The 26,602-nt window shown below is 35.4% G+C and overlaps 1 protein-coding gene across 9 annotated transcripts in view; it reads right to left on the reverse strand.

Annotated features, from left to right (window-relative positions):
- The window catches only part of Nrxn1 (neurexin 1), a 1,062,527-nt gene that overhangs the window by 526,079 nt on the left and 509,846 nt on the right, over positions 1 to 26,602 (reverse strand). For all 9 annotated transcript variants that reach the window (XM_028765076.1, XM_028765071.1, XM_028765070.1 and 6 more), the window contains 2 exons: positions 16,145 to 16,318; positions 10,371 to 10,490 (listed from right to left, as the gene is read on the reverse strand). In XM_028765076.1, coding sequence (XP_028620909.1) covers positions 10,371 to 10,490; positions 16,145 to 16,318 — 294 coding nt within the window. The remainder of the gene's footprint in view (positions 1 to 10,370; positions 10,491 to 16,144; positions 16,319 to 26,602) is intronic.

A 26,602-nucleotide genomic window follows, 5' to 3' on the forward strand; every position in this document is an offset into this window, starting at 1 on the left:
CTGCAGATATCACCTAATTAATGTGGAAAAAGCCAAGAAATGAAAATAGCTTTCTTAAAATGACAGCCAATCCTAGCATTTGTCAAATCTAACATGATAGAAAGCAGGACTCCAGAGACACTGAAGTACAAATTGATGGCTACTGAACAATCTATCACCTCTATGAATATATGCTTACACACACACACACACACACACACATGCACATGCACACACACTCACACACGCACACATGCACACACATGCACACGCACACATCGAAAGCATTATGCACAAAGGTACACGTGTTCTTCCCCAGCCTCGAGCAGGCTGGAAAGACCTTGTTTACCATAATAGATTTTGCTACAATAAGACACAGGTGGAGTCATCTGCACTGGCTGCATGTAAAGGAACTTAGAAGAATAGACTGCCAGCTGAGCTAGGCTTGCATCATAAACCAGCTGAAACAAAGGATGGGTTCCATGGGCTTCCACTATATATACAAGTGCTGGAAATTAAACTTTGAGCCTTGATCAGAGAACTTTGTCTTGACTTCATGCTTCTTTCACCACTCTGTCTCCTTTTCATTTCCAGCCCTCCTTTCAGGTGAATCCAATTTGTCCATGGCTGCTGGCAGCAACATACACGTGCTCACACACACACACACACACACACACACACACACACACAACTCATATACACACCTGTACTCAAAGTAACTTCTTTTTCATTACATAAAATCCTAATCTTGCTGGAGTAAGGAATAAAGGTATTGAAAAAATAACAGCTGATTATATATGTACAAGTACATTTATGTGTACACACACATATATGTATATATATACATATATATGTATATATATATGTTCTTAAATGAGCTGTAGTAATGAAATGTGCATGGATGAAAACACAAACACACACACACAAACACACAGTCACTTGATTGAGAGAGGCTTTGAAGCATTGATCTTTTATTACTAGCAAGCATCTAATATGTACCAAACACAATATGAAATACTACCAAAATGGAAGACGGGTTGTTACACATGCATAGACCCCTGTAGGCAGTTTGTCATCAATGTAAATAAACCCTTAGCTGAACTTTATCTGAGAAAATCTGCACAGAATGCATGTTCCGAGGCAGAGTGGAATGAGAGAAGGAAGCCAATCAAGAGAAGTAAGCATAGGGCCACCCACTCATATCCAAATTTTTAACCCAGAATTGCTCCAGTTTAAAGGAAATTAGGGACAAAGTGTGAAGCAGAGACTGAAGGAAAGGCCATCCAGAGACTGCCTCACCTGGGAATACATCCCATATACAGACACCAAACCCAGACACTATTATGGATGTGAAGAAGTGCTTGCTGACATGAACCTGATATAGCTGCCTCCTGAGCAGGTCTGCCAAAGTCTGACAAATACAGAGGCATATGCTCACAGCCAACCATTGGACTGAGCACAGGGACCCCAATGGAGGAGTTAGAGAAAAGACTGAAGGAGATGAAGAGGTTTGCAACCCCACAGTAAGAAAAACAATATCAACCAACCAGACCCTCCAAAGCTCGCAGGGACTAAACCACCAACCAAAGAGTACACATGGAGGGACCCATGGCTCCAGAAGCATATGTAGTAGATAAGGACGTTTTCTGGTGTCAATGGGAGGAGAGGCCTTTGATCCTGTGAAGGCTCGATTCCCCAGTGTAGGGAATGTCAGTGCAGTGAGGTAGGAGTGGGAAGAAGCACCCTCATAGGAGCAGGGATACGGGGATGGAATAGGGGTTTCTGGAGGGGAAACCAGGAAAGAATTTAACTTTTGAAATGTAAATAAATAAAATATCCAATAAAAAATAAAGAAAAAACAAAACAAACACAAAGAAATGAAAACAAAATAGAAGTAAGCAACTTGGCAGAGATGAAGGCACACAATCCATTCAGTGATCATACTAAAACATGTTTATGTATCCTATTTCAGAGTGTATAAGGAACAAAATATGCCACATGCAGAAGAGAACCTATTGCAATAAAATTGTTTATGACTTCTATGTTGAAATAAAAGACAAAAGGTAGCTGGAAAAGTGAATATCAATGAAAGCTCCTGACAACTTTACTAAGGGAAAGACAGAAGCAAATGAGGAGGTTTTCATAGTGACTGTGAAACCATGATTGAGGGCTGGCACTGAGGAACAGCTTTCCTTGGCTTAACATAACCAGAGTTTGCAGGGATTCAGCCACAGGGACTGTGATCTCTGAGAGTTTGCTCATAGGTGGTGAATTTCAGAATCTACAGTCACAGCTACCAGAGTAGCCTTTCCCACTGCATTCCACAGAACAGGGTGAATTTCATGAGATTAGTTTCAGGAGCCTTAAGTATTATCTTTAGTACTTTAACAACACAGATGACGCTTCCAAGGTTTTGATTTTGAGTTATTGTCAGTGTCAATAAAACAGATATGGCTGACACTAAATCCAGTTTAATTACTCCTGTGATGTCTCTTGTGGCTGAGAGGAGATGGTATTTCTCTAACACCTTTCTGTTTTTAATTTAGAGAAATGGAGTGCTTCTCCAGAACAGAGCCTAAGACAGCAGATCCATGATGAAAGGCATCAAAGATGAACTCTACAGCTTCAGAAACACCATTTTGTTCAAATTTTACTACACTGCCTACATAAACTTGAATCCTTGGTTCAGACTCCATCAGGTTAGGAATTCAAGCAATCATCAAGAATTGGCAAAAAAAATATGCCAGGTACTTAAGCCATTATACTTAGAGAAATTTCAGAAATTAAACAAATTGCTTTGGCCAGCAGAGTGCATAGTATCAACAATGTCCTGAGACACAGAGATTCAAAATGACCAACAGGAAACTGTCCAAATATCAAAATACACTGAGAACCACTCAAGTGAAGAAACCAAGCAAAATCCATTTTTTATTTTCCACTGCTGATCCATCCCATCTGGTTTTCTCTTTAAAGGGTCATATGTTATGTATTTATAAGACGCACTCACACCTACTCAAACAGCTTCCACTGTCTCCTGCAAATGCAGCCCCCTTGTTCACGACCCATTTTTTAAAAACATGTTTCTATATTGGCTGAATCCTTTTATGAAACTTGTTCCATTTAAAACCAAATCAAGTAAGGAAATGTCTTTGTACCTTCATTTCTTACCAAATTCTGGGAAGATTAAGTCATATACTCCAGAGGTAACTTTCTGAGAGGTATGAATTTAGATCATTGGCGTCATTAAAATAACACATTCCACAAGTCCTAGGGATAGCACACTACTTGTGTATGTATTTTATGCTGCCGATGGGTATGTTACCACTGAGGTAAAGAAATACCACAACACAGATCTATAAAGGAGACTGAAACTCCTCCCTATTAAAATAGTCAATACATTTGAATTGCTACAGTAAATCTCATTAAGAACATCAAATATTTTGGGCGAAAGAAAAAAGAATTGCCAGATAGGTGCATTTTCTTCACAGCAGTATTTGTCTCCTTAAGATGTGAATTATTCCTTAGCAGAAGCACAACATTTTTTTTTGATTGTGACCTTTCTGTGGACTGTGCACATTCCCAGCGAGCCTCTGTCCTCTTGCTTACAAAACTGAAAGGCCTTGGTCTTCATCATTAATCATATAGTAAGTTTTCATGCTGTGAGTTTTGTGCACTCTCTCATGCTTTTCTTGTATGTCTTCTAAAGGTCTTTGAATCTTTAGAAGGTTTAAATTATACTGTAAATCTGACATTATTTAGTATTTTCTCCCTCAACTGAATAGTGCCAGTCTGTGTCATTTATGAGTACAGAAAGCCTTGTTGTTTTATCTCTTGCTATACCCTGTTTATCTTTCCCATGCTTGAACATCTCCCCAACAGCCCAATTACACTTCAGCAAATTGCAGAAACGTTGCCATTTCCAATCAGTGTACCAGGTTAGGGGGTGAGGTACAGGGCTTCTTTTTTTTTTTTTCAAATTAATTCATACAAATTTATTTGTTAATGTATTTAACATTTATTATGCCCATTACACTGAAAATTCTAGATCCAAACAAAATAAATTTTGGATATATTTGCCTAATTCCTTGATCAAATATTAAATTATTATTTCTGAAGACCTGTCACATACACACACACACACACACACACACACAGAGAGAGAGAGAGAGAGAGAGAGAGAGAGAGAGAGAGAGAGAGAGAGAGAGAGAGAGACACACAAAAAAAATTCCCATCTATTCATAATTAGTACCCTTTTATGCTAGAGCTGTAAGCAAATAACAGCCTGCCTTTGGCAGCTCGGTCTGGCTTTTAACTGTGTTTAGAAGTGGGAATGGAACAGTTGAGGCTGAGAACATTTCATGCAGCTTAAAGCTTAGAATTAAAATCTAAGCACAAGAAGTCAGCGGAGCCTAGGAATATTCATGGTGTTAATTCCACTTGATATCAACTTCCTTGGAAATTTGGATACCATAGAATTTATAAAGTGTTGACATTGCATAAATAACTTGTGGAAGAGAATGGGTTGAAGATATTCTTTGACTAGATACTGCATGCCAAAGAAGTATTTAAATTATCCACTCCTATATATGATTACTTCTAGATGGATGAAAATGAGATAATTTTCGTAAATATATAATTTTCATAAAATATAGCAGCTAGTTATATTTTACTGCACACTCAATGTGTAAGGTTCATAAAACACAAGCAAGCAGACACTATAATTTATATTAATTGGGTTATAACATAAAGAGGTGATGGCATGACCTACAAAACATTTTGTAGTTCCTATGCAATGGAAGGGCATATTCATGACAACATAGGATGTAAGCAACCTCAGCCTCAGCCACGACTTACTTCCAGACACAAGGAGCATTCCTTAAATAAGACTTCCTAAAATCTAAGCTAGTTATATTTTATTGTACACTCATTTAAAATATTATTGATTTGCCTCCATAAATCTGGAGAAGTATTTAAATAATACAGTTTCTGCACATAATTTCTTAGTTAGCAGATGAATATTAAATTATCTAGTAGTTATGTTCATTTATCTGAATATAAGATTCTGAAAACATATCAGTGTTGATCATTTGTTCATGAGGCATTCCATTTTTAATTATATAGGATATAAAATCCATTTTAAAATTAAAAATGAACTGAAAGCCTACTTTTTTTCAAAACATAGCACAAAAGATATGAAACATTGTATTCTAACTTGAACTATACATCTGTACTGTGGTTATGAATCTCTTAGAAATGGTACCTTTGAAATTAGAACCATTGTTATCTCTTAAGGGCAGTTGACCAGGTGACTTGCAAGCATGGTACAACCTTGGTGGGCTGGTATATAATGAGATTTGGTGACATTACTACAGAATACACACATGTGCATATATATATATATATATCTGCTGAAAGTTATAGAACACACAGCTGCTGTGTTCTCTGTCCTGCAAAGAGCTAAATGCAGTTACTAGTGCAACAATATTTTAACCTATGACTTTAAGATTTTTCTGTTTTTATTTTTTCTTATATATACACAGCAGTTTTTAAACTTGACATGAATAGTATTGTAATGCATTATACTTTAATTTGAGACAAGATTGACTCTGTTTCTCATAGTTATTTAAGTTATCCAAGGTGTTGTCAGTACATAATGTGTTGACTTGATTTAAATAGCATGAGAGCAACACTTAGAAATGCATGGATGACTGAAGGTTAGTGAGACTCAGCACTTCACCATGAGAAGCGGAAAGTAGACATAGCGAATCGAGAAACATCGTCCAGCCTTAAGTAACAGCAAATCATCTCACAGCTCATTATTCATCACAGCTCACTATTCAAGGAAGGGCACATTGCTTAGATCCAAGTTATTTCTCTCTGTGTTAGGATTCACCTCTATTAGTTCAGGTCTAAAGGCTTAGACAGTAGATATTGGTTTCTCTTTTCAAACAACCAAAAGAAACATGAAACAAAGCTTATGATATCTCTAAATGACATGGTAAAAAGACTGAGTCACATATATTTCAGCCTTGTTTAAGTGAATATTTGTAATTTGAAATCAAAGGATGCACTGATTCCTCTCCAAAAGATTTTTTTCTTTGGAAAGTTTAGAATTTTGAAAACAGTTTTTTTAATAGTCAAGCTCATACCATCCTAAAGCCACAGAACCAAACAGCAGTGTGATGTATTATGCCTGTGTGGGAAAAGACATGCTTGAAGCTCAACAGTAATTTGGCACACTAGACTTCCATACTAATGTAATGTGACAATGTTATTATGTTTGCTATTTTCCCTGTGATCATAGCCATATTCATCTTCTCCAACTTGACATTAAATTAGCTATTATGGTCAGATTCTAATCTGTGTCACCAGCTGAAAGCAGAAAAAGATAATTCTAGTTTCTTGACAGAGAGCATGTATGCACACATGAATAGGCAGAATATAGATGTTTCATAATGAATGGAAACTCCTAATACAGACTTAGAATATAGTGAACACCAAAAATATAGTTTATAAGGAATTTTACAGCCATCTGCTACTTAAAATAATGTGTGGCAGTAAAACACACTGTTTCCCTTATACCTCAAACAAAGAAATGGTAATACCCAGTCCAGGACAACTAGGAAATTTACGTGGCATGAAACAGTTTAAACATATATCAAATATGAAACTACATTTCTTCAAGCAAAGAAGCAGAGAGGGGTGCATGTCAGGTGGGATGAAAACATCCAGCAGGTGAAGAAATTAGCATGTACAATGGTGAGGAACCTGGAAATATGAGGTTGAGGGTGCCACAGGGAAGGGAATTCCAGAAACACATCCTATGGATGGTGTTCTGCAGTTTCTAAGTGTGGAAATGAGGACTACAGTCAATCCCTGGGGGTTAGTAACTCCAGGCTAATCAGACTAGAATACTGTTGGCTACGGAAGACACACTAGAAATCTCTTTGAAAGCTTCAAATACTCAGTTGCCCTTGTCTTAATAAGTTCCTGTTATCACAAGCAACCTACAGTGTGTTGTACTAACCTCAGACATATGATCCAAACTACAGGAGTTTTTAAAATAAAAAAAAATAGCATTGTTCCCAAGAGAATAATGTATGCCATTTTAGAAAGGTAAACCAAGCATAAACTGTATGTTTGAGAGTAATTGCTAATAAAATTCCTACAGGAATTTAGAGGGGTAAAGAAACCACTTCTTATTGGAAGAATCAATCAGGAGATGTTGGTGACGTTTAAACCAGGAAGAATAAAAGGAGGAAACAAAATGTATTGGAAGAAGGAGGAATGGGATTTGAGCAGCAATGAAAACATTACTATACCAAGCCAAAATAATGATGATCCAAGAACCTGGAATTAGATTCTGTCTTGAAGAAGAGTGGAAAGAGTTCCCCTCCTCCACAACAGCCTACAATTGTTTTCTTAATGAGTTCATCTCTAGGATGACAATTCTCCAAGGATGAAGGGGTTTATAAAAACCCACATAAATTTTAAAATAGCCTCTGGCATCACTTTACAAAGATGCCTGTGTTTTTGAAAGATTCTTTTCAATTCAATTAATTAGTATGATTTATCCAAAATCTTACTTGCAAGTTAAAAAGTATTCCCATCATCCCACTGGTAATTATGTCTCTAGGCTAATATAAATAAAAATGTATAGTTACTCAAATCCACTCTGTAAACTATCTCAGATATATGACACTTAGAAGTTCTACTGGGGGCAGGGGTTCTTGTCTCCACATAGTATGGTTTTGTTTTTTATATTGAAATATTTATTTCCATTTTCCTTTTGAGGGATTATAGACAGATTATGGATCAGTCACTGAAATAGGAATAAATTATAGATATTTTTAAATGAAATGTGCCTGTAAATAGTATTGTTTATCTACAAGTCCTCATCATGGGAGAACACCAACGTTCAAACTATGGGAACACTTTGCATTTCCATTAACCTAGTATAAAGTAATGAATTTATCAACATGCATGTATTCTGAGAACTCTCAAACATAATTCAATGCTGATTCGTGCAAGAGGCATATCAGGAAACAAATTTATTGAATGACATTTACCCATTTACAAGAAAATAACAACTAGCCTTATGGCCATCCCTAATTCTGTCACTCAAGAGCTGCATTTAAATACTTTCTGCAAAAACTAATTTGAAGACAGTCTGATATCTAAGGTCAGATTTCATGGTCCTTAGGAAAAGCCTAACAAACACATATAGAAAATTGTATTCTTCATATTCACTGGTGTACGGGATGCACAGTCTGACACAACCAAATAGCAACTGTTTTGAAAAACATGGGGAATGGCTTAGCAGAGTTTGGCAGAGAATGTTCTTTAGCAAAATGAAAAAATATTTTCATACCAAAAGCCCTCTCTACTAACACATGTAGTCATGCATCTGTCAAGATTGAATTCAGGATTGAAATTTTGCAATAATAAAATCATAACAAATTCTCAGTCTTCTGGTTGTCCTTGAAAGAAGGTTTACATCATTTTGAACAGGGGCAAATGCAGGCAATCACTGGTCTACAGATAAACACATGTTATTATTCAAACATTTGTGAGAGTTCTTTAAAATCATCTTTGGTTTTGTATATGTAAATGTGCGCTGACTTTTTGTATGAGGTTATTTATATAACTCACAAAAGATTGTTCTTCAGAGTAATTTGATTTGCAGATATAAGGTATATGTAAATGGATGATTATTTCAATGTATTTTTATTGCTTCTAGCTACTATATACTAGAGAAGATGATCCTACAAAATCAGGGGTCAGATATTTCTGCATTCCTGGTGATTTGACCATGAAAGATCTTTTAAAATAATTATTTTTTATTATTTAACATTTTCATTGTATTTGGTCATATCTTCCCCGCACTACTTCAATCCAAATGCTCTGAGGAACCCCCAACTTGACATCCGTTCATCTTTATGTCTTATTATTATTAACCATGAGTCCAATTTTTGTTGACTGTATACATATCGGTGTATTAGTTTTTAAAGTATTGTTAACCTTTTTACAATATTTTTTCCGTGACAGTTTCATAATCATATAATGAATCTTTGTCACTCTCAAACCCATTGTCATTTCTTACCCACTGCTGGAACTTTATTTCTTTTCAACAATGTCCTTCCTACTTTCATGTGTATACAGCTCCGTCTACACAGCATTAAAAGGAAGATTATTTACTGTAGTCCAGGTAACTTGTCCAGGGTTATACACTGAAGAAATATAATAAGCCCTTCCCTTGGCCACCATTAAATCCCAATGATCTCTCAGGGAGGTGTGGTATATTATATGTTTGCTTTATGCTTTCTATAATCAATGCTTTGGCAGAAACCCAAGAGAGCTGATGAATTGTACTATATTTGCAGTTTGAAACCATTTGGTTCCATGATTTATTTTAATTTGATCCTACTTTTGAAATTGTTATCCAAATATTTTCTGACAAAGAAACAAAAACAAAATGAAAAGGAAATAAACAAATAAAAAGAACCCAAACTCTAAGCTATCTTTAAATGGAAAGTCAACTTTGGCCCCTTCTCTATAACCCGAATCATCAACTATCACATCCTTTCCCCCGTTTTTCTAGAACGTTGGCATCCATGCTGTAGGCATGCATATAGGCCACTTAACAAATATGACACTTCATTATGGACACCCTAAATATATAGTCAAAGATGTTTTTATAATCTCAGTAATGTCCTATGAAGCAAGACCAGTGTGAAAATTCAGTAACCAGAATTCACCTGTTGACCAGCTAATTCTGCCTTGAACTGTCCAGAGTCTGATGCAGACCCCTAGAGAGGGCTCTGAGAGAATGCAAGGTCCACCTTTCCTGTCATGCAAATACTGTGAGATTAAAGTGGAGAATTCAAGTAGATAAAAGACAAGAAGGAGGTCTTGAAGAGCAATGATTAAACATAGTGTTTTTAAAGTGAATGAGGACAGAATGGGCTTATTTGAGAGGATGTAGAAAGATGGAAAAACAAAATTTCTAACATGCACAGAAACCAGAGTCCTCAAGATATGATCTGATAAACTTAAAATCTACATAGTACAAAGCAATATGAAGTTTCAAAACTTTGCCAAGAATCCCATCTATAGGAAATTAACAATGTTCTGTCCAATGAGATAGCTATAAGTAACTAACAAAAGAGAATTACAACACTTAAAAATCAATCACCTCTATTAAAAACTCATTTAGCTTAAAAACAGCTCTGAAAGTAAAATGGGCTATTTTGTGTGTGAAAACAACTGAAGGCCACATCTTTAACAGTCCAATTACAGGAGATATAAGAATTCATATTTTTATACCTTGTGTAGCAAATAGTATCCAGACACAAGAACAAGTATCTAGCTATACTTGGACAGTTACTCACGGTCATTGCAGAGTGGGCCACTGAAGGAAGTCATGCTACAGTCACAGCTGAAGCCATCCCATTGCTGCAAGCACACGCCTTGATTTGAACATGAGTCCTCTTGGCAGGTTGTGCTGGGTCCTGTAAAACATTCCAAAAGACATGTAAGCTCTTTTGGTTCTTGTTTTTGTTGTTTGTTTGTTTGTTTTTAAATCCAGACTGTTCTTTACATGAGCTAGATCACATATAGTAGTTGCCAACACCTTAAATTACATGTTCAAGCTAGTTTTGAAAGTTCACACATCTGGATTAGGATCTGAAAAGTTTAACATGAAGGCCTTCTTAAGCTTCAAATAAAAGAAAAACACATCATAATTGTAACTAAGCCAACAGATATTTAAAGGAAGTAAGTAGTTTCTAGCAGAGTCATAGTGGTAGCAGGTAATCTCATTCTATCATTAATGACTGTCTGTCACCATTTGGTCTTAGAAAATGAATGGATCTCCTTAACTTCTTACCAATGAATAGAGATGCCATGAGAAATGGAGACTGTAGGATCATGAAATTGAGATAAAGATTCGTAAAAAATAATCAAACAAACTCATGGAAAAATGCCCTATGAGATCCAGCCGCTCCCACGCATACACTACGGCTGAGGTCATGATTTCTTAGTGCTCTGAATAGGTATGTTGGCAAGTATCAATTCACATGCTTTGACAATATCATGCAAGTAACATAAAATGAATAACAAGGTAAGTGGCATGCCCGTCGGACACACATGTAAAAGAAATGCTATTCTGTCTCTAAAGAATTATAACTAAACATTGAAAAACAAAGACCAGAAAGGTGTGATCAGAGCACTAAAGGCAGTAACTGTACAAACATGTCCAAGACTGAAAGCCTTTATGCAAATTATGCTACAAAATGGGGCTTCTTGCACAATGTCCAAGAAGGAGAAAATAAAATCTGAACCCAAATAACAGTTACTAAAAAGTATTAAAACCATGTTATTTTAGGGTTTGCATTGTGTATGATGGGGTTTCAGTCTTGTTTTATACATACAGGGCTATCTACCTTGCAAGTCAGCTTTCATCAATGCAACTTTGTCAGCAAAATTAAAAAAAAAAAGCAAAATATATTTAATGTTAGTAAGCAATATGGAAATGGGGCAAACAGAATGTTTAGATTCAAAAAAGCATGCTGCTATAAAGGGAAAAATGCTATGTAGAGCAAATAAATTAATATCAACAGCCATAAACCTTAAGAGAAGCCAAAAAATGAGAAAGCACTGTAATTTTTAGAAGCTTACGCTATATGTGTGTATATACATGTCATGATTAATCTAGCCAATGGCACATGAGGGACAACTTAAAGGACTTTTGTGATCCTTACTCTCCTGCATAGATTTATTTTTTAAGTGACTTACTTATTGGAACATGCACTATTCTGTGTCATGTGTACATACATTGCAGATTATGGTTCTTACACAGAAAGGACTTCTTTGCGGGCTTCTCCCTCTCTATTTGTGAAAACTGTCATTCACAACTCTTGACTTAAAAATAGTAATTTATTAATTGCCCTTAGCTCTGCTTTGTTGCGATGCCAAAACACCAGAATTCATGTGTCATTTGAAGTGGTTGAAAAAATCATAAGGATGGTAGAAACAACCTCCAATATAGTTCTCTTTAGAGAACATTCTTTCTCTAAGATTCCAAGATGTCATGCTCATTGTCACTCTTAAACGGATGAGTATATGTGATTTATAGATTTTAGAGTGTTCTTGTTATTGCCTACACCTTCCTACTGTCTTTAGGTCTAATAAACTTTCATGTGAATAATTATTACAGAAAACACAAGAAAAATATTTATAAAAAATAAAAGGGGACACAAGCATATAATTCATTTAAAATGTAAAACCAAAAATTTATCATTTATGGTAATAATAATTACATAGTTTCTTTAAAAAAAATGAAAGCAGACTTCAAACAATGATGATGGCCAATAAGACCACAGTTCAGTGAATAAAATTTTTTTCTGTAGTTTTTACATATAGCCATGATTTTATCAAATGGAATTTAATATGTATCATACAAACATATGTATGTTATGACTTTCTCAGTAAAGGCATTGTTCACAGGAAATTACTAAAGTAATTCTAACTAATGTGTACTTTTACAAATATATGATCTATAAATCCCGATTATGTTATAAAAATTAGTGTTACCAGATAACAATTAAAATACTAATAGTGTTATAAGTAACAATGGCAATAATAATAATCTTCCAGGAGAACTGAATATATGATTATTTCAACTTAAGCATGAACTACTAACTTGCTATTGGTTGTATTCCAAACATATTTGAGTGGTCTACAGATTAATAGCCCACAATGTTAGATAATAAAAGCAGTATGTGTCCATTTAAAGAAATATAAATTTCTTGAAACAATCATCATTGGCTATTTCTTCCCCAGATGAGAATCAGGTATAAGGGTGTCTTCTCTTATGGAGAATCTGTTTTATCAAGTAGTTATTTACTTTCTGACTGTCATAAGAACAGAGAAAATAGGATCAAGAACCGAAGGTGCCCTATTTTTATTAACACAGAAGTTAAGTTCCTCCTTTCTGAGGAAGAGTTAAGTTCCATGAGAGAACTGTCTTTGAAAGAGATAGTACTTTAGCTATGTCTAATTTAATTGCTAATTCTAAAACCATGTGAATCTCATGAATTACACCTATGACAAGTTTTGTTATGAACTTATTCTGAGAATAGAAATGGCCAAATTAATTTCAGAATGAAATCATTAGGGAAAGATGATATCAGAAAAACAGGAATGTGATGATATTCCTAAAGCAAAGGAAAATATGAGAAGAAATGAGAATTGTTAAGGACGAGATATTTAAAGCTTCCTCTCTACATGTGCAGACTACTCCAAAAGCTACCACAATGAGTTTAAATATTTAGAAGCTAATTTAAGGCCATTGAAGAGAAACCTATAATTAAGTAGCCTAGACAAATTGCCTACTAAATTAAGTTGGAACTAGCAGCAAGTGTTATTACTATAAACATTTGGTAAGCAATCTTGCTCCCATTACCCTCCCTTCCATCCTTCACTAAGAGAATGTGTCAGGGTGAGGTCCTTTGTATTTGTGACTTTTCTGCCTTGTGGTTGGTGAGCTGTCTCTTTCAGAAAGCACTTGCCATAAAAACTGCAGGAAGGCTTACTTTTGAAAAGTAGTATCCAAAAACTGTAGTAACTTTTGCTTAAAATATACATCAACAAATGACCTAGTCTCACTTATTAGACCATTCCTAAGTAACAAAAATATATTTCAAATTTTTTTGTTCTCCCCCTAAGGACATTTTATTTGTTTAGTAATTGTGTTTCCTAAACAACATGAGAAACCACATCGCCTTTTTTTTGTTTTGCAAATGTTATGTCAAAATTTTTAAATAAGTAAATAAATAAATAAATAAATATGGTGATGACACTAAAATGATTTTGAAAAAAAAAGGGCTTCCATTAACACTCCTACTCTCTTTAATTATTTCCACAACTTCAATTTAAGTTAACTTTTGAAAGAAATAGATACTTTGGAGAGAGGAAAATTGATTTCAAATTTAAAAGTTTCATAGACTTAGGTAATTGCTAAATATAATGATGTTATTTTGGCTAAGAAGAAGTGATTCATAATCTCCTTAATAAGAGAACTCACATTTGGTTCTTCCTTTTCACTCATACAGCATTCCTTATAAATCTAAAATTTCAAAATGAATCAAGATATGTTGAACATTAAAAGAGAAATAGTAACACACACAGAACCATATAATTCTTGATAATGTGACTGAATTACACTTATGGAGGTAGAACTGGCTCAAAAAAATGTAGGTGTTGAAGTTAAAATTACCTAAAATGAAATCAGCCATCAAAAAAATAATTCCTATACATCTTGATCTGATAGAAAGCATAAAAGAAACGTAAAAAGTGGAGAGCATTTCTGAAGCATTGTACATTATCCCTGGAGAATATAAGAAATTTATTTTTGGCAAAACAGATAATATATTGCTTGCTATCAGATACATAAAAATTAAATAGTGATCTGAGACTGGATATCTGGGCCCTATTCTTCATTTTCATCTCATTGAATGTAAAGTATCAGGAGCCGTAATGGGACAAGCTAATAACTAGCAGGTGATCATCCTGAAATGGCTTGCCTTGGATTATATAATCTGCAACGAGTGAGTCCTTATTCAGCAAGGCTGTAAGGAACTCATTTTAGGAAAGATTTCTGCTATTAATAGGCCTTTCCTATTATTATTAAACAATTATAACAAGCACTAAGTAATAGCACAGTCTTCGGATCATATCTCTGCAGATCCACGAAGATGTACTATCTTCTAGTGATGCTATATAGACGAATAGATGATTTCTTCTGTCTTAATGATGATCCTATAAGAATTCCTAAAATTATATTAATGATTATTAAGCTCTTTTATAGTGGGACTGCTATTAGGTCCCTTTCTGATAGTCAAAACTGCAATGAGAACTCTGCCAGTCTCCAGAGTGTCATCAGCTAATTGCTCTTAGATAGTAACCAGACTTTCTCCTACTTAAAGCACATTCCAAGAGGCTGTAAAACAATTAACCAAAGATCATAATAAGGGAACGAACAATTTATTATAGGTGCTAGGACAGAAGATAAAATGTTGCCTGGGTTTATCTATACAAAACTTCACTAATAACTTAGTTATAGTTTTAAACCTTCAGTGAACCTGTGAAGCTAGACAGGTGATGGATGTTTAGACAGATAATTACTCCTAATGGATATGCATGTAAATATTCTCCATTGTAAACTATTATTTTAATTTATGATTTGATTTTTGGTGTGAACTTGTGATGAACTTTGTAACATGTGATCATGTATTTGGAAAGATGTATGAGTACTGAGGACAAAGAGATGAGAGGCAGTTAGAATAGAGGGATAGAATTTTTTCCCTTTCCCCAGATAGAGTAGAATTTCTCCCTTTTCCCAGGTACGATCTTTCCAGTTTCCCCCTTAGATAGCTTTCATAGGAACTTTTAACAACTTAGCAATAACCACATCTCTAAGTGTCTTTTTTTTCCTGTGATTTCCAACTAGCAGGATGAAAGTTAAAGCCCAGCAGTTCTTGCTGAAATAGAACAAAGTCCACATAGCCTAATCCTCTGCTGTTAGGCTACAGGTGTTAATCACCTAAGCCTGCAGTCTCTTACCCTCAGAAGGAGCAAGAAAATTTTAGGACATTTTTAGAAGTTATCATCAGCATTTCAGTACAGGCCAGAGAGCCAGAAAGTCCAGAGACACTCAGACTTTAAAGCCATCACCAGAGTCCTACTCTGTGCCCCCGCCACTACCCTCTCCAGGCCAGGAGGCTCTCTCTTGGCAGTAAAGTTTTCAAAATGGATTAAAATACATTATAATTACTGGATAATTTTTTTCTATTTTAAATGGGTATCTGATGCGATAATTATAGCATTATAGAGATAATTCATATGCTTTTTATCCGAATTATTGTCTTCTAAGGAGTAATGACAAGGTATGTAGTCACAGCTCCTATTTACATTGAACCTTAGCATTTCCTGCAAATAATCCAGAAAACATATGGAATAAAATATTCAAAGCATGAATAAGAATTTCTAAGCTCTAAGTGAAAATGCTGCTGGCTAGCAGAAATTTTGCTGGCTGGTGAGGAAGGTTGTTTTAATTAAATTTATATTTTAGTTGTATTGTGTAGTGTAAAAACAGATATAGTACCTTCACATCCTCTCTCAATTTGCCCATTGCAGAAAAGAGCATCAGAGATGAGATCTGGAAGCCTGCCATTCAGGTCCACAGATGCCAGGCAACCTTGAAAGCCTTCTTTGGCGTGGACCAGTTTCGGCAAGGATTTGTATGTTTCTTTAGCCACTCCTCCAATATACAAGTCACCTGTGGAAAATCAATTTAATTACCACAAAAGTATCTCAGCATCAACTTTCACCACACAGTATGATGAGCATAACAAAAGACATGGTGTTTATTTTATATTAAACGAACACGTTAAATGTATGACCTACTTTATACTTTCTTAAAAATACAAAATAATGTAACATTTGAATAATGTATTAGCAGCTGACATTTTTCGAGATGTTGCTAGCAAAAGCACTGTATGGATTCACTAGGGTGCCACTGAACAAAAAGAGTGTAGCCAAGGGGATGAAGATACCTGTACAACATTCAACCCAGGTATTAAGTAACAATAATCTGAGGCAGTTTCTCGAGTTATCAGAAAGTCTATTTTTAATACTCACAACAACAAAATCTATCCTGTGTGTTGCTTTGAGGAACAAAATATGTGACATTTAGGGATCCCCTACCACAATGAAAATATGTAATAGACAAAGTGAAGGGCGTTATTATAAAATAAAACTTCCTTGGGGCTCTGAGTCTTCCTGTCTTTTCTTAATTCATTACCAGAATCTGCAAGGCTTTACTGATTAAAGTCATATTCTGCACTATCATTTTGTTTGTTTGTTTTTTGTTTTCTTATTTTTTTGAAATTATAGTATACTTACATAATCTCCCATATTTGGTTACCTCCTTCCATCCTCTGTTGTGTATCCTCCTGCTCCCTTTTGAAATCATGGCCTTTTTAGTTGCTATTGTTAAAGACACACATACACAAACACACACACACAAATCCCGTAACCATATATATAGAACTTGCTCATTCTTTTAATGCTACTTGTTATGTATATAATTTCAGGGCAAAATAAGGCTCTGGATCAATCAGGGAGCTCATCTCTTGAACAAACTATTTCTCTTGCTCTTTTTCTTAGCTTTTTTAATTGTCTGCAGTTGTCATGGGCAGAGCTTTGTATGATGTCTGCCTTCCATATTGGTATGTCTATTGCTGCTGTACTTTTTCACATCTTTTTCAGGCAGCCATGTCATTGAGGTATCATGGAATTAGCTTCCTTGTTATTTTAAGAAACACAATGTCACAGCTTTCCCTGTTTTTTGGGGGTGGGGAGAGGGCTCTTCTGCCACCTCTTTCTCAGTGTTGCTTGCATCTTGGGTGTAGAATTTTTTTTAGAGAAGTATTATTTGTGGTTAGGCAGCCTATACTCTTTGTTCTTTGTCTTCAACAGTTGTAGTTTTTTGTCTTTCAGTATCTTCTTCGCTGACTCAACCCTTTTATAGTCTAACTTATGTAATTCTTCACATGTTTCTGTACTAAGTTAAAAACAACACCACTTTTAACTCTGTGCTACTTTAGAAATTTTAAAGAAGTTATTAATGTGTGTCCCTGATTCTCCTGTAGTTTTAAATGGAACATTTTGCTTAGCTTTGCTGTCTATGGGCTCCTAGGTTTAGGTTTCTTCAACTTTGCAAGCAGTATTGGAATACCTGGTTTATCCAGTCTGCAGATTACTCACAGTGACCAGATGATACTTAGTCAATATAATTAGTGAGTTCAATATACAACATAAGGAGGGTGACCTCAGAATTCTGTAATCTTCAGCTACAGACTGCAAGTTCTGCTGACACACATCTGTCAGCTACTTGTCTAACTTTTCTGCCCATGAAATGTCTCTTTTGCCTTAATCACCCTAACAACATGACACTCAGTATAATTTTACCAGTATCAAAAAAATGTGCGCAATTATAATGCTCACCTAGGCTGCTGTGCTGTCCTTATGAGATTAAGAGCAAGAACTGGTATTCACAGCATTTCTTGAAATGTAGTAAGGAAATCATACAGACAGTTTATGTCCTATGCCAGTGTTCAAAAAAATCATAAGCTAAAATACTAGATTGTAAGGACAGTAAAATAAAGCCCCAAATCTGACACTCTGAATTTTGTTGGTGAAGATATTGAGAATGAAAGTATGTAGCTTTATCAATATCACAAAACCTCAAGAACTGAAAACCTGCCCTCTTGCTCTACAAAAAAAGAAAAAGAAAAAAAAGCTGTTTTCATTAAAACAGTGTACCATGTACCACTGATATAATTTGTGCAGAAAGTATTGAATGTTCTTTTCTCCTCTCTCCTAAATGACACTGAGTAAGGCATCGCCCTTGATATTTAAGGATAGCTCAGTGCTCATTTTACAATATTAATTTTGTAATATTATGTGATTATTTTCTTCCTCATTTCCATTCTCTCCTTTGTCTTTTCACTCACTTCAGTTTCAAGCTGTTATGTTTTAGATACCGCAGAAAAGACATGAGTCATAAATCAAAGGCATAAAATTACCTTCCTGCACTTGACTTCTCAAACTTAGATTCTTCTAGGAATGCAACGAATATATCGGCATTTACATAAGGAAAGTAAAACTTTCTTATACTGCAATTGGGCAAGCAGAAACTATAGAAGCATAGTCTTGAATGTGAAGCTATTGAGGAGTGTCAAAGAGAGGGCACTGCATTCTAATTTAAAAGCCAACCCCTGCTGGGTATCAACACTGCAGGTAGATTTAGAAGAATAATGTAGATGGAGGAGGTTTCCTCAGAAGAACCCAAAAGCAGAAGCAAGATCCTTGTGGGTGAACACTTTCATGATAGATTTAGCTATCTGGAAGTTTATACAGCTTCATAGAACATTCCATTCTCCACAGCACTGTGGGAGCAGTGAAACAGTTTCCAGATGCCCCAGCAATAGCAGACCAAGTTTGACACAGATACATCCCATCACAAGAATATAAAAGCTAGACAGCTGTTCAGTAGGCACCTGGATGGGGACTGTAAATATCTGAGACCAATTCTCAAGTTTCTCTTTTATCTCTCTACTTTCCTAAAGATTGGTATAGTGGGAGTTTCTGATAGCCAACACTGTAAATTAGAAATTACTCAAGGGAAAGAAGGAAAACAGAATTTTTCAGGTTTTCATTATCATTAACGTAAAGAATCACAGCCCAAAATAGAAATCAAGAAGAATTAGAATAAGTAAACTGGAAACACTTTCTTTCTTGAATACTGGAGAATATTGGCTGAGGTTTATAATTTAGTGTATCTAATACCAATATAATATCACCGGAAGAATATGCTCCCTACACTCATTCACTTAACTAAATTCTTCAGGGTGCTTTAATTCTTGTTTAGGACCAAAGACAAAGTATTAGATAGCAATGTGGGACTGAATAAAAAATTCTTAGCACTGTCTTTAGGTGCTTTAGATACAGGACTTAAGAATGAAAATTATAGAAGTAATGTTGGACATAGCTATGCTTCTTTCAGAATCCAATTTCCTGGAAGTTGCCTAAGCCTGTATGGAGGACAAACAGTAAATGCTATTATATACTCTATAGGTTGAAATTATACAGGGAAATAGTCAAGAGAAATAAAAATGGTAAAGCATTGGCAGGGAGGTGATTCTAAAGAAGACACACTTCTGTTCCTTTCTGCCTTCTACCATGAGTCTTGTATCCTTGCTAGTAAGCTTTTTTTGCCTGATTGCTAGTGGAAGAAAAGTAGGAATCTTCCTTCTGTGCTACAAAGAGCTGAAAACATCACATTAAAAACAATTCAGCGTCTGATATGAATCTCACACATTCTAACTTGGGTGGGTCAGTATTTATAACCCTGGGGAAATTCTCACTTTACTGAAGCTGCACTTAGCTCCCCCACAATTAGTATTGTCTGTATAAACTTTTCATATGCTAGAGAGTGGACTTGAAGTTCCCTGGTGGACTTCCATATAAAGAGAACAAAGGAAATGCTTAAGTGGGCTCAGCCCTGTGTACATTACCACCTCATCAAAGATGCAGCATATCCTTTTGATCCTTGGAGAGATGGAAGGGAAATGACCATTAGCTCTAATGGGTCTTTGCAGGTAAAAGTCTTGTGCTTACAAAGGAGGATACGCTTCTTAATGACCCACTGTGTGAACAGGGTCGGGATGGACATCCATTAAAAGCCAAGTTTTCTATTCCTATGTAGTTGAGTAGGACCTGTTGCCTTCACCTTCCCACCATCCACCATATTGACTGGATGTTTGCACTCCTGTCCTTATACAGAATGGGCCATATACAGAAAAAGACAGAGCTCGGACATTTTCAGCAAATATAGTGGCAAACACGTATCACACGTAGCCAGGCACCAATATAGGGGTGTGGTAAGATTCTTAAAGAAATCTCAATAGTATCCTAATATCAAGAACCATAAACACAGAAGCACTAAGCACCTCTCAGTACCATCTGAAGAAAGCAAGAGTGAGTGACTAGTCCCTAGTATCTGCACATGGATGAGTAAGGAGAAATTGTGGGCAAGCTTTGTAGTTATAAAAGCTCTGACTCTGTAACTCACAGGTATCCAGAGTGTAAACTTACTAAATTGCATTACTTCTTTGGCAGTAAGATAGTTCCTTTGTCGAGTGGAATTAATGATGCCTACCTTAGGAACACTGAGGATTACAGAGAACATTTGTATGTATTTAGTATATATCTTGCAAGGTACATGGTGTATTCCTCATTCTATGCTGATTCCACTGGAAATTCAGACACAAGTCAAATTTGTTCCCATAGAGTGACACATGTCAGGCTTGCACTACTTCCTGAAATTTATTTAATTTGATCATGTTCATAGACATCAAAATGTTTGAAATGTGACTTCTGTGATACTAACAGAGACGAGGACAGAGGATCCTTTTACCTATCTAATTTGAAACCAAGTTGCATAGAACCTTAAAAAAAATAAAAAATTTTGCTTAACAAATAGCTTCTAATTTAGACATATGAATAGATTAAAAAAAAAGCATTTTATGAAGGCCAAGAGACAATATGTAGATTCAGGCTGAATGCTTCTTAGACAAGGAGAGAAATAAAAAGATTTGTGTGACCTTTCTATGGTGGGACATTGTGGGAGAGCTGAGATCAGAAGGTATAGAACACATTTTACAAGGATATAAATGTAGATGCAAGGCTTTGGGTGCAGTACCAGGGCACTGTGAAGATAAAGTGAACATGATGTTTGGGTGAGTAAGCAAAAGATCAGGTGAGAAGACATGGTTGGAAGAGAAGAATATTCAACTTCTTATTAAATACTCTCAATAATGTCAGATAAAGAAATGTCAAATGAAGACATTTGATGAAAAACAATAGGACACAATGAGTCTTCTACCTATTGGCTAGTAAAAAAATATATTAAAAATAAGAGGTATATGTTAGGGGAGGGGACACAGATGGGAAGAAGAATTGGTATAGAATGTGAGGTAAGAAAGAATACTTGACATTACAATGTAGTATATGTGCACTTGTGTGTTATAAGGGGTCCAGGATGATGAACTAGGCTCAGAGAACAGGGATCAAAGCTAGGATACATTGCAGAACTTCAACCAAAAACAAATAAATGAGGTAGTGAAAGTGATTACTTTCTCTATGAAAACAGGGAGCAGAAGGCAATTAGAGCAAGTATCCCAGCTCAGCCTCACAGCAGCAGAATGTGTCAAGGTATAATTAGTTCTTTGACTCAGCTTTCCTGTTTATTCATATGTACTTTGCCTCTTAAGTATCTCACTTTTATTTTAATTAAAAAGAACATACATAAAAAAGACACATGCTTTTTAGATGTGAATAGTTATGTCTACAGAAATATGGGCTTCCAAATTATCATTTGAGGGAGAATTAAATTCATATGCTCTCACTTGTTTTCCTATAGCTTTATTGAAGAAAAATCTAATTCTAGATGCATGTACTCTAATGTTTTCATCATTCCTTGTGATTCATTGCTAAAATGATTGAATCTGTCTACACTGGTTTCTGAACCTGATCTACAAGCAGAGTTCCCAGGGAACAACCAACATCTACTCTTAAATCTGTATCCTTATCTTTAGTTTTAACCTTTTCTTGATCCACCACAAAGTAATACCCTCAGATCATATCTTTTCCCAGTATATCAAGGAAAATATTCTTGGGGAAAAATTATCTGGATGTATTTGTATGAAAGTTGTTCTCTGTTCGAAAAAAATCATCTGCAATTTTTGAGGATAAACACTCATATATTAAATTTGTTTTCTAGAAACAGAATATCAACTTGATCATTCCAGAAATTGTTTAAAATGAAGTATACTAAATTATTACAAGAAAGAGCATAGAAAATAGAGAATATTTCTCAAACAAATCTGAGATTTTGAGTAGATAAATCTGTACAATGAGTATAATAAGCCCAATATACCCAAGATCATCAAATTATGCTAGATATTTATTTTTTCAGCCAAAAGAACATTTCAAGTGTATATTTTGTTCTGAGATCTGTGTCTTTAATAGTTCCATGTGAGAAACATTGAAGCTAACTTTAGAAATTTTTTCTGAAGAGATGCCAAATGGATATTTGTTTGATTGAAGAGATGTCCTTCAACTTCAGATATCATGGTCTACCTTATGCATGAAAGGTCTAATCCTGTAGTACTCTAGGTTTTATTCTATAAGAGAATGCCTGAAAAATCTTATCTCTAAACTTACCTTGGATAGGGGTTCCAAAAAATTAATTGTCCCTCTGGCTGGAAAAGTAGATCTTGAAGACATATTGCTTTGTACAAATCAAATTGTGGGTCTCCCTTCTACTCTTCCCAAAAATTCCCAAATGATTCCTAAGCTCTGTTATGTATCTCAAGCCTGACACTCTACCTACAGCTACAGGTAATTTTCCCAACTCCTCTGACATTGTTCCTCCATTTTCACTTTTATTTCTATATCTTGTTTACTGTTTTCTTTTTTTCTTCCAATAATTCACTGTCTGGTAACTCTGCCTCCACCGACCCTCCTTATCACTGCCACTTCGACCTTCCCATTTTGTTACAGATCATTATTGTTGTTGTTGTTATTAATGTGTGTGTGTTTGTTTGTGTGTGTGTGTGTGTGTGTGTGTGTGTGTATGTTTGTAGAAGTGCATATACCACAGGATGTGTGTAGATTTTGGAAAACAACTTTATAGGGTTGGTTTTCTCTTTTTACCTAATGCAGATTCTAAGGATCAAACTGAGGTCATCCAGTTCGCCTGGCAAGAATTTTTACCTTTTCAGCTATCCTATTAGCACCCATTGTGTCCTGGTCTATTCAATATCTCACTTCCTCTACAGTCTAAACTTGAAGTACTCACACATGAAATATTCTACTAAACTTTAAACTAGTTTTTCCCAGCATTGTTTCCCAGGCAGATGACTAAGATTACATCATCCTGTTTATACCTTGGCCTTCAGTCTTCTTCAGTTACCTTTGTTTCTCTACTCTTGTCTTTTCCTGCCATTCCATTGGAGTTTGCAGTACACATTACACATTACTTTTCTTATGCTACTGCCAATGTTGCATTTCAAGACTCTATTATTTAAAGAGAATATCATGGCCAAAGCACATTTAAAATCTCACTTTCACTTAGTAGGACTCAGGGATTCTTAGTTGAGTCATTTAATGGATGTGTAATGAATAGTTCAGATTCCACAAAGAATCGTCCAAATAAGAAAGAATGGTGGAAGTTTTATTGACTCATAGGTTTCTGGTTGCCTTCATCTGAGAAACAGAGTAAAATTCATCAAGGGATATCTCTTCTACTGATATCTTTAGTGAACACAGAGATTAGGGAACAAAGCCTATTAGGAGAATGTAGTGCAATGACATTGTTGTCTATTTGATAGAGTAATTCATTGGAGTAATCCATGCATGGTTTTAGTTTAAATATGCTGAATTTATCTGTATTGAGAGGTAGAGAAATAAGTTAAGGATGAAGAAATAATTAGAGGTATCAATATATGATAGTATAGATTCACCTTTTAGTTTTCTTTTGAAGTTAAAACAAGTGTTAATCCCTTATGGGGAATTAGTTTAATACTATCCTCACTTGAGCTGTCTGGGTGTACAGGCACACCTGGTGCTATGTCATATAAAAGTATAGCCTCGCTCACATAGCCCCATATCACAGTTTACATTATGGAAACATTTTCTCTTTAAGACTCATCTATTTTGTGGCCCTGGTGTTATTTTAGAATGAAGGATGCATTTACTTGCATATAGAACACAGCCAAGCAATCGTACACCCCCAAGAAATTCGATAATCCCCATTTGTGCTTCCTATTGGTTTGTATGTATCTGACTTCATTCAGGCTTGAGCCACCATCCACAAATTGCTAGGAATAGGGACCTTCTGCAATGAAAATCCTTTTTCTTGACTATTTTCCTCTTTCTAGGTGGTCTGATCTGACAGTTTCCTCCTACATCCAGCAACATATTGTTCCAGATAAAGCACAAACAACCACAACAACAACCATAACAACAGAACCTATAGATTTCCTAAAAGCAGAGGCAACTGAATTTAAAGATGAGATTTTGTCTCTGTGAACAGGGCCTCCTTGTTTCTTGAATTCACTGGGGGAGAAAGTTCTAACTTTATCATTATAATAAAATGATGAATGGCATCAGTGAAATGCACTCAAGCTTACAAAGAACTTGTATAAGCATTGTTTTATTTGAATCTGCCTATTGAGCTACCGGTCGTGAACACAAGCTATAATGCTGCTACTTTCCCGTGGCTCAGGACAACAATGCGCAAAAAACAGGGGAATCATACTGCAAGTCCAGTGTTCTGAAACTATGATTCTTTCAGTTAATCCAGCCTGGTTTACACAGAGTGCACTCCAAAGACAAAAAGCCTATTTCTACAAAGTACAGTAAATTTTGAAAAGTTAGAGCCAGTTGAGAAAATTAACAGTGGTATTAGTAGAATCCTAGGAAGGTGAAAGATTCTTAGGACAGAGAGACATGTATCTGCACACTGAGAAACCCCAGGAGAAAAACTACTCAATTTTCTCCCATAGTTATAACTACTTGGTATCAACTTATGACCAGGTTAAAATTTTTCTAATATAAGCATTTAATTTTTGGAGGCAGGGGCCACTTTTCAACTTCTGTTCACAGATAATAAAGTCAGAAACCTGCAGCTGCCATACCTCAATACTAATATTTACATGTGAAGGATAAACAGTACCAAAAGAGCCTGAGTTCTGATCCCAACATGTTCTATAGCTAGACTTTGAGAGTCAATATTTTCATTATTTTATGGAAATACTAGAAAATAATTTCCATTCTGACGTTTAATTTCTAGCTGGAATTTAGAGGAGGAAAAATTACTATAGAAGAATTTTTGTTTTTCCAGGATTCTTTGAGACATAACATGAAGACAGATTGTGTTTATGTGTTTGGCCAACAGACTGAGGAAACTCTGGTGGACATGCAGAATGGAGACTAATGAAAGGAAGGCGCTATGGAAGAGCATGTGGTAATCCATCTTCTTTTAAATCTATTCTATACCATCCTCTTAACTGCTGAGCTGTCTCACCAGCCATCAGTATTTAATTTTTTCATTAAAGGTAGTTTTATAATATTAAATGAGTAGAGAATTGTTTTAAAAGAGAACACAAATATATTCAGTGGGCCTGTGTATGGTTTAAATATGTCAACACTACCCATTTTGAAGTTATGGCTTGAGGCAAAATTTAGACTTGTGCCTTGATTATATTAAATCATCTTGCCTATTTGATGCAATACTTCATACAGAAATCCTTAATCTGGAGCTTGATAGTCAAGCCCATAATAAATGACACCAATGACAAGAATTTCAGTGACAAAGGTAACATTATTTTGAATAGAAGTGAAGAAAGAGAGATCTAAGCAAGGAGTTTGCTTGATGAAGATACTCAATCTTGAATATTATCATTGTCCATGACTCATATGCATGTTCCAGCAAAAATAAAATAATTATATTATGAACCATCAAGCTTTTCAAAAACAGATGGAATCATGCCTGCTAGTTTTATAAATTGTTTGTGATACAATAGATATAGTGTATTAGTACAGAAACTTATAGTGTCTAAAGTTCCAGAACATCAAAGGACATCAAAGGTGTCTGTATGTTGAATGAATGGGGAGGAGTCAGGAATTAGGATTGGAGGGGAGAAGGCACATCCTACAGATAAACTAGAATGGTTAGTTTCTGATATCTTAACAACTGCTAAGAAGTTAAGAAGTTCAGATGGGTTGAAATGTGTAAAATTGTAATAGAATTTGGTGAAGAAATAAAAAGCAGCTGTACTCGTAGGAGTGAGTACTACAAGCTATCTGATCTACCCAAGAGTACATCATCTCACTTAATGGACTGTGATAGAAATAAACAAGATATTTACATGTAAATATTTATTAGCATGTGGAATATAATAAGCTTTCAGAGTGCCATACATACTAGTAC

The sequence above is a fragment of the Grammomys surdaster genome, unplaced genomic scaffold (assembly GCF_004785775.1).
Source record: "Grammomys surdaster isolate TR1022 unplaced genomic scaffold, NIH_TR_1.0 149, whole genome shotgun sequence".
Classification (NCBI taxonomy): Eukaryota; Metazoa; Chordata; class Mammalia; order Rodentia; family Muridae; genus Grammomys; species Grammomys surdaster.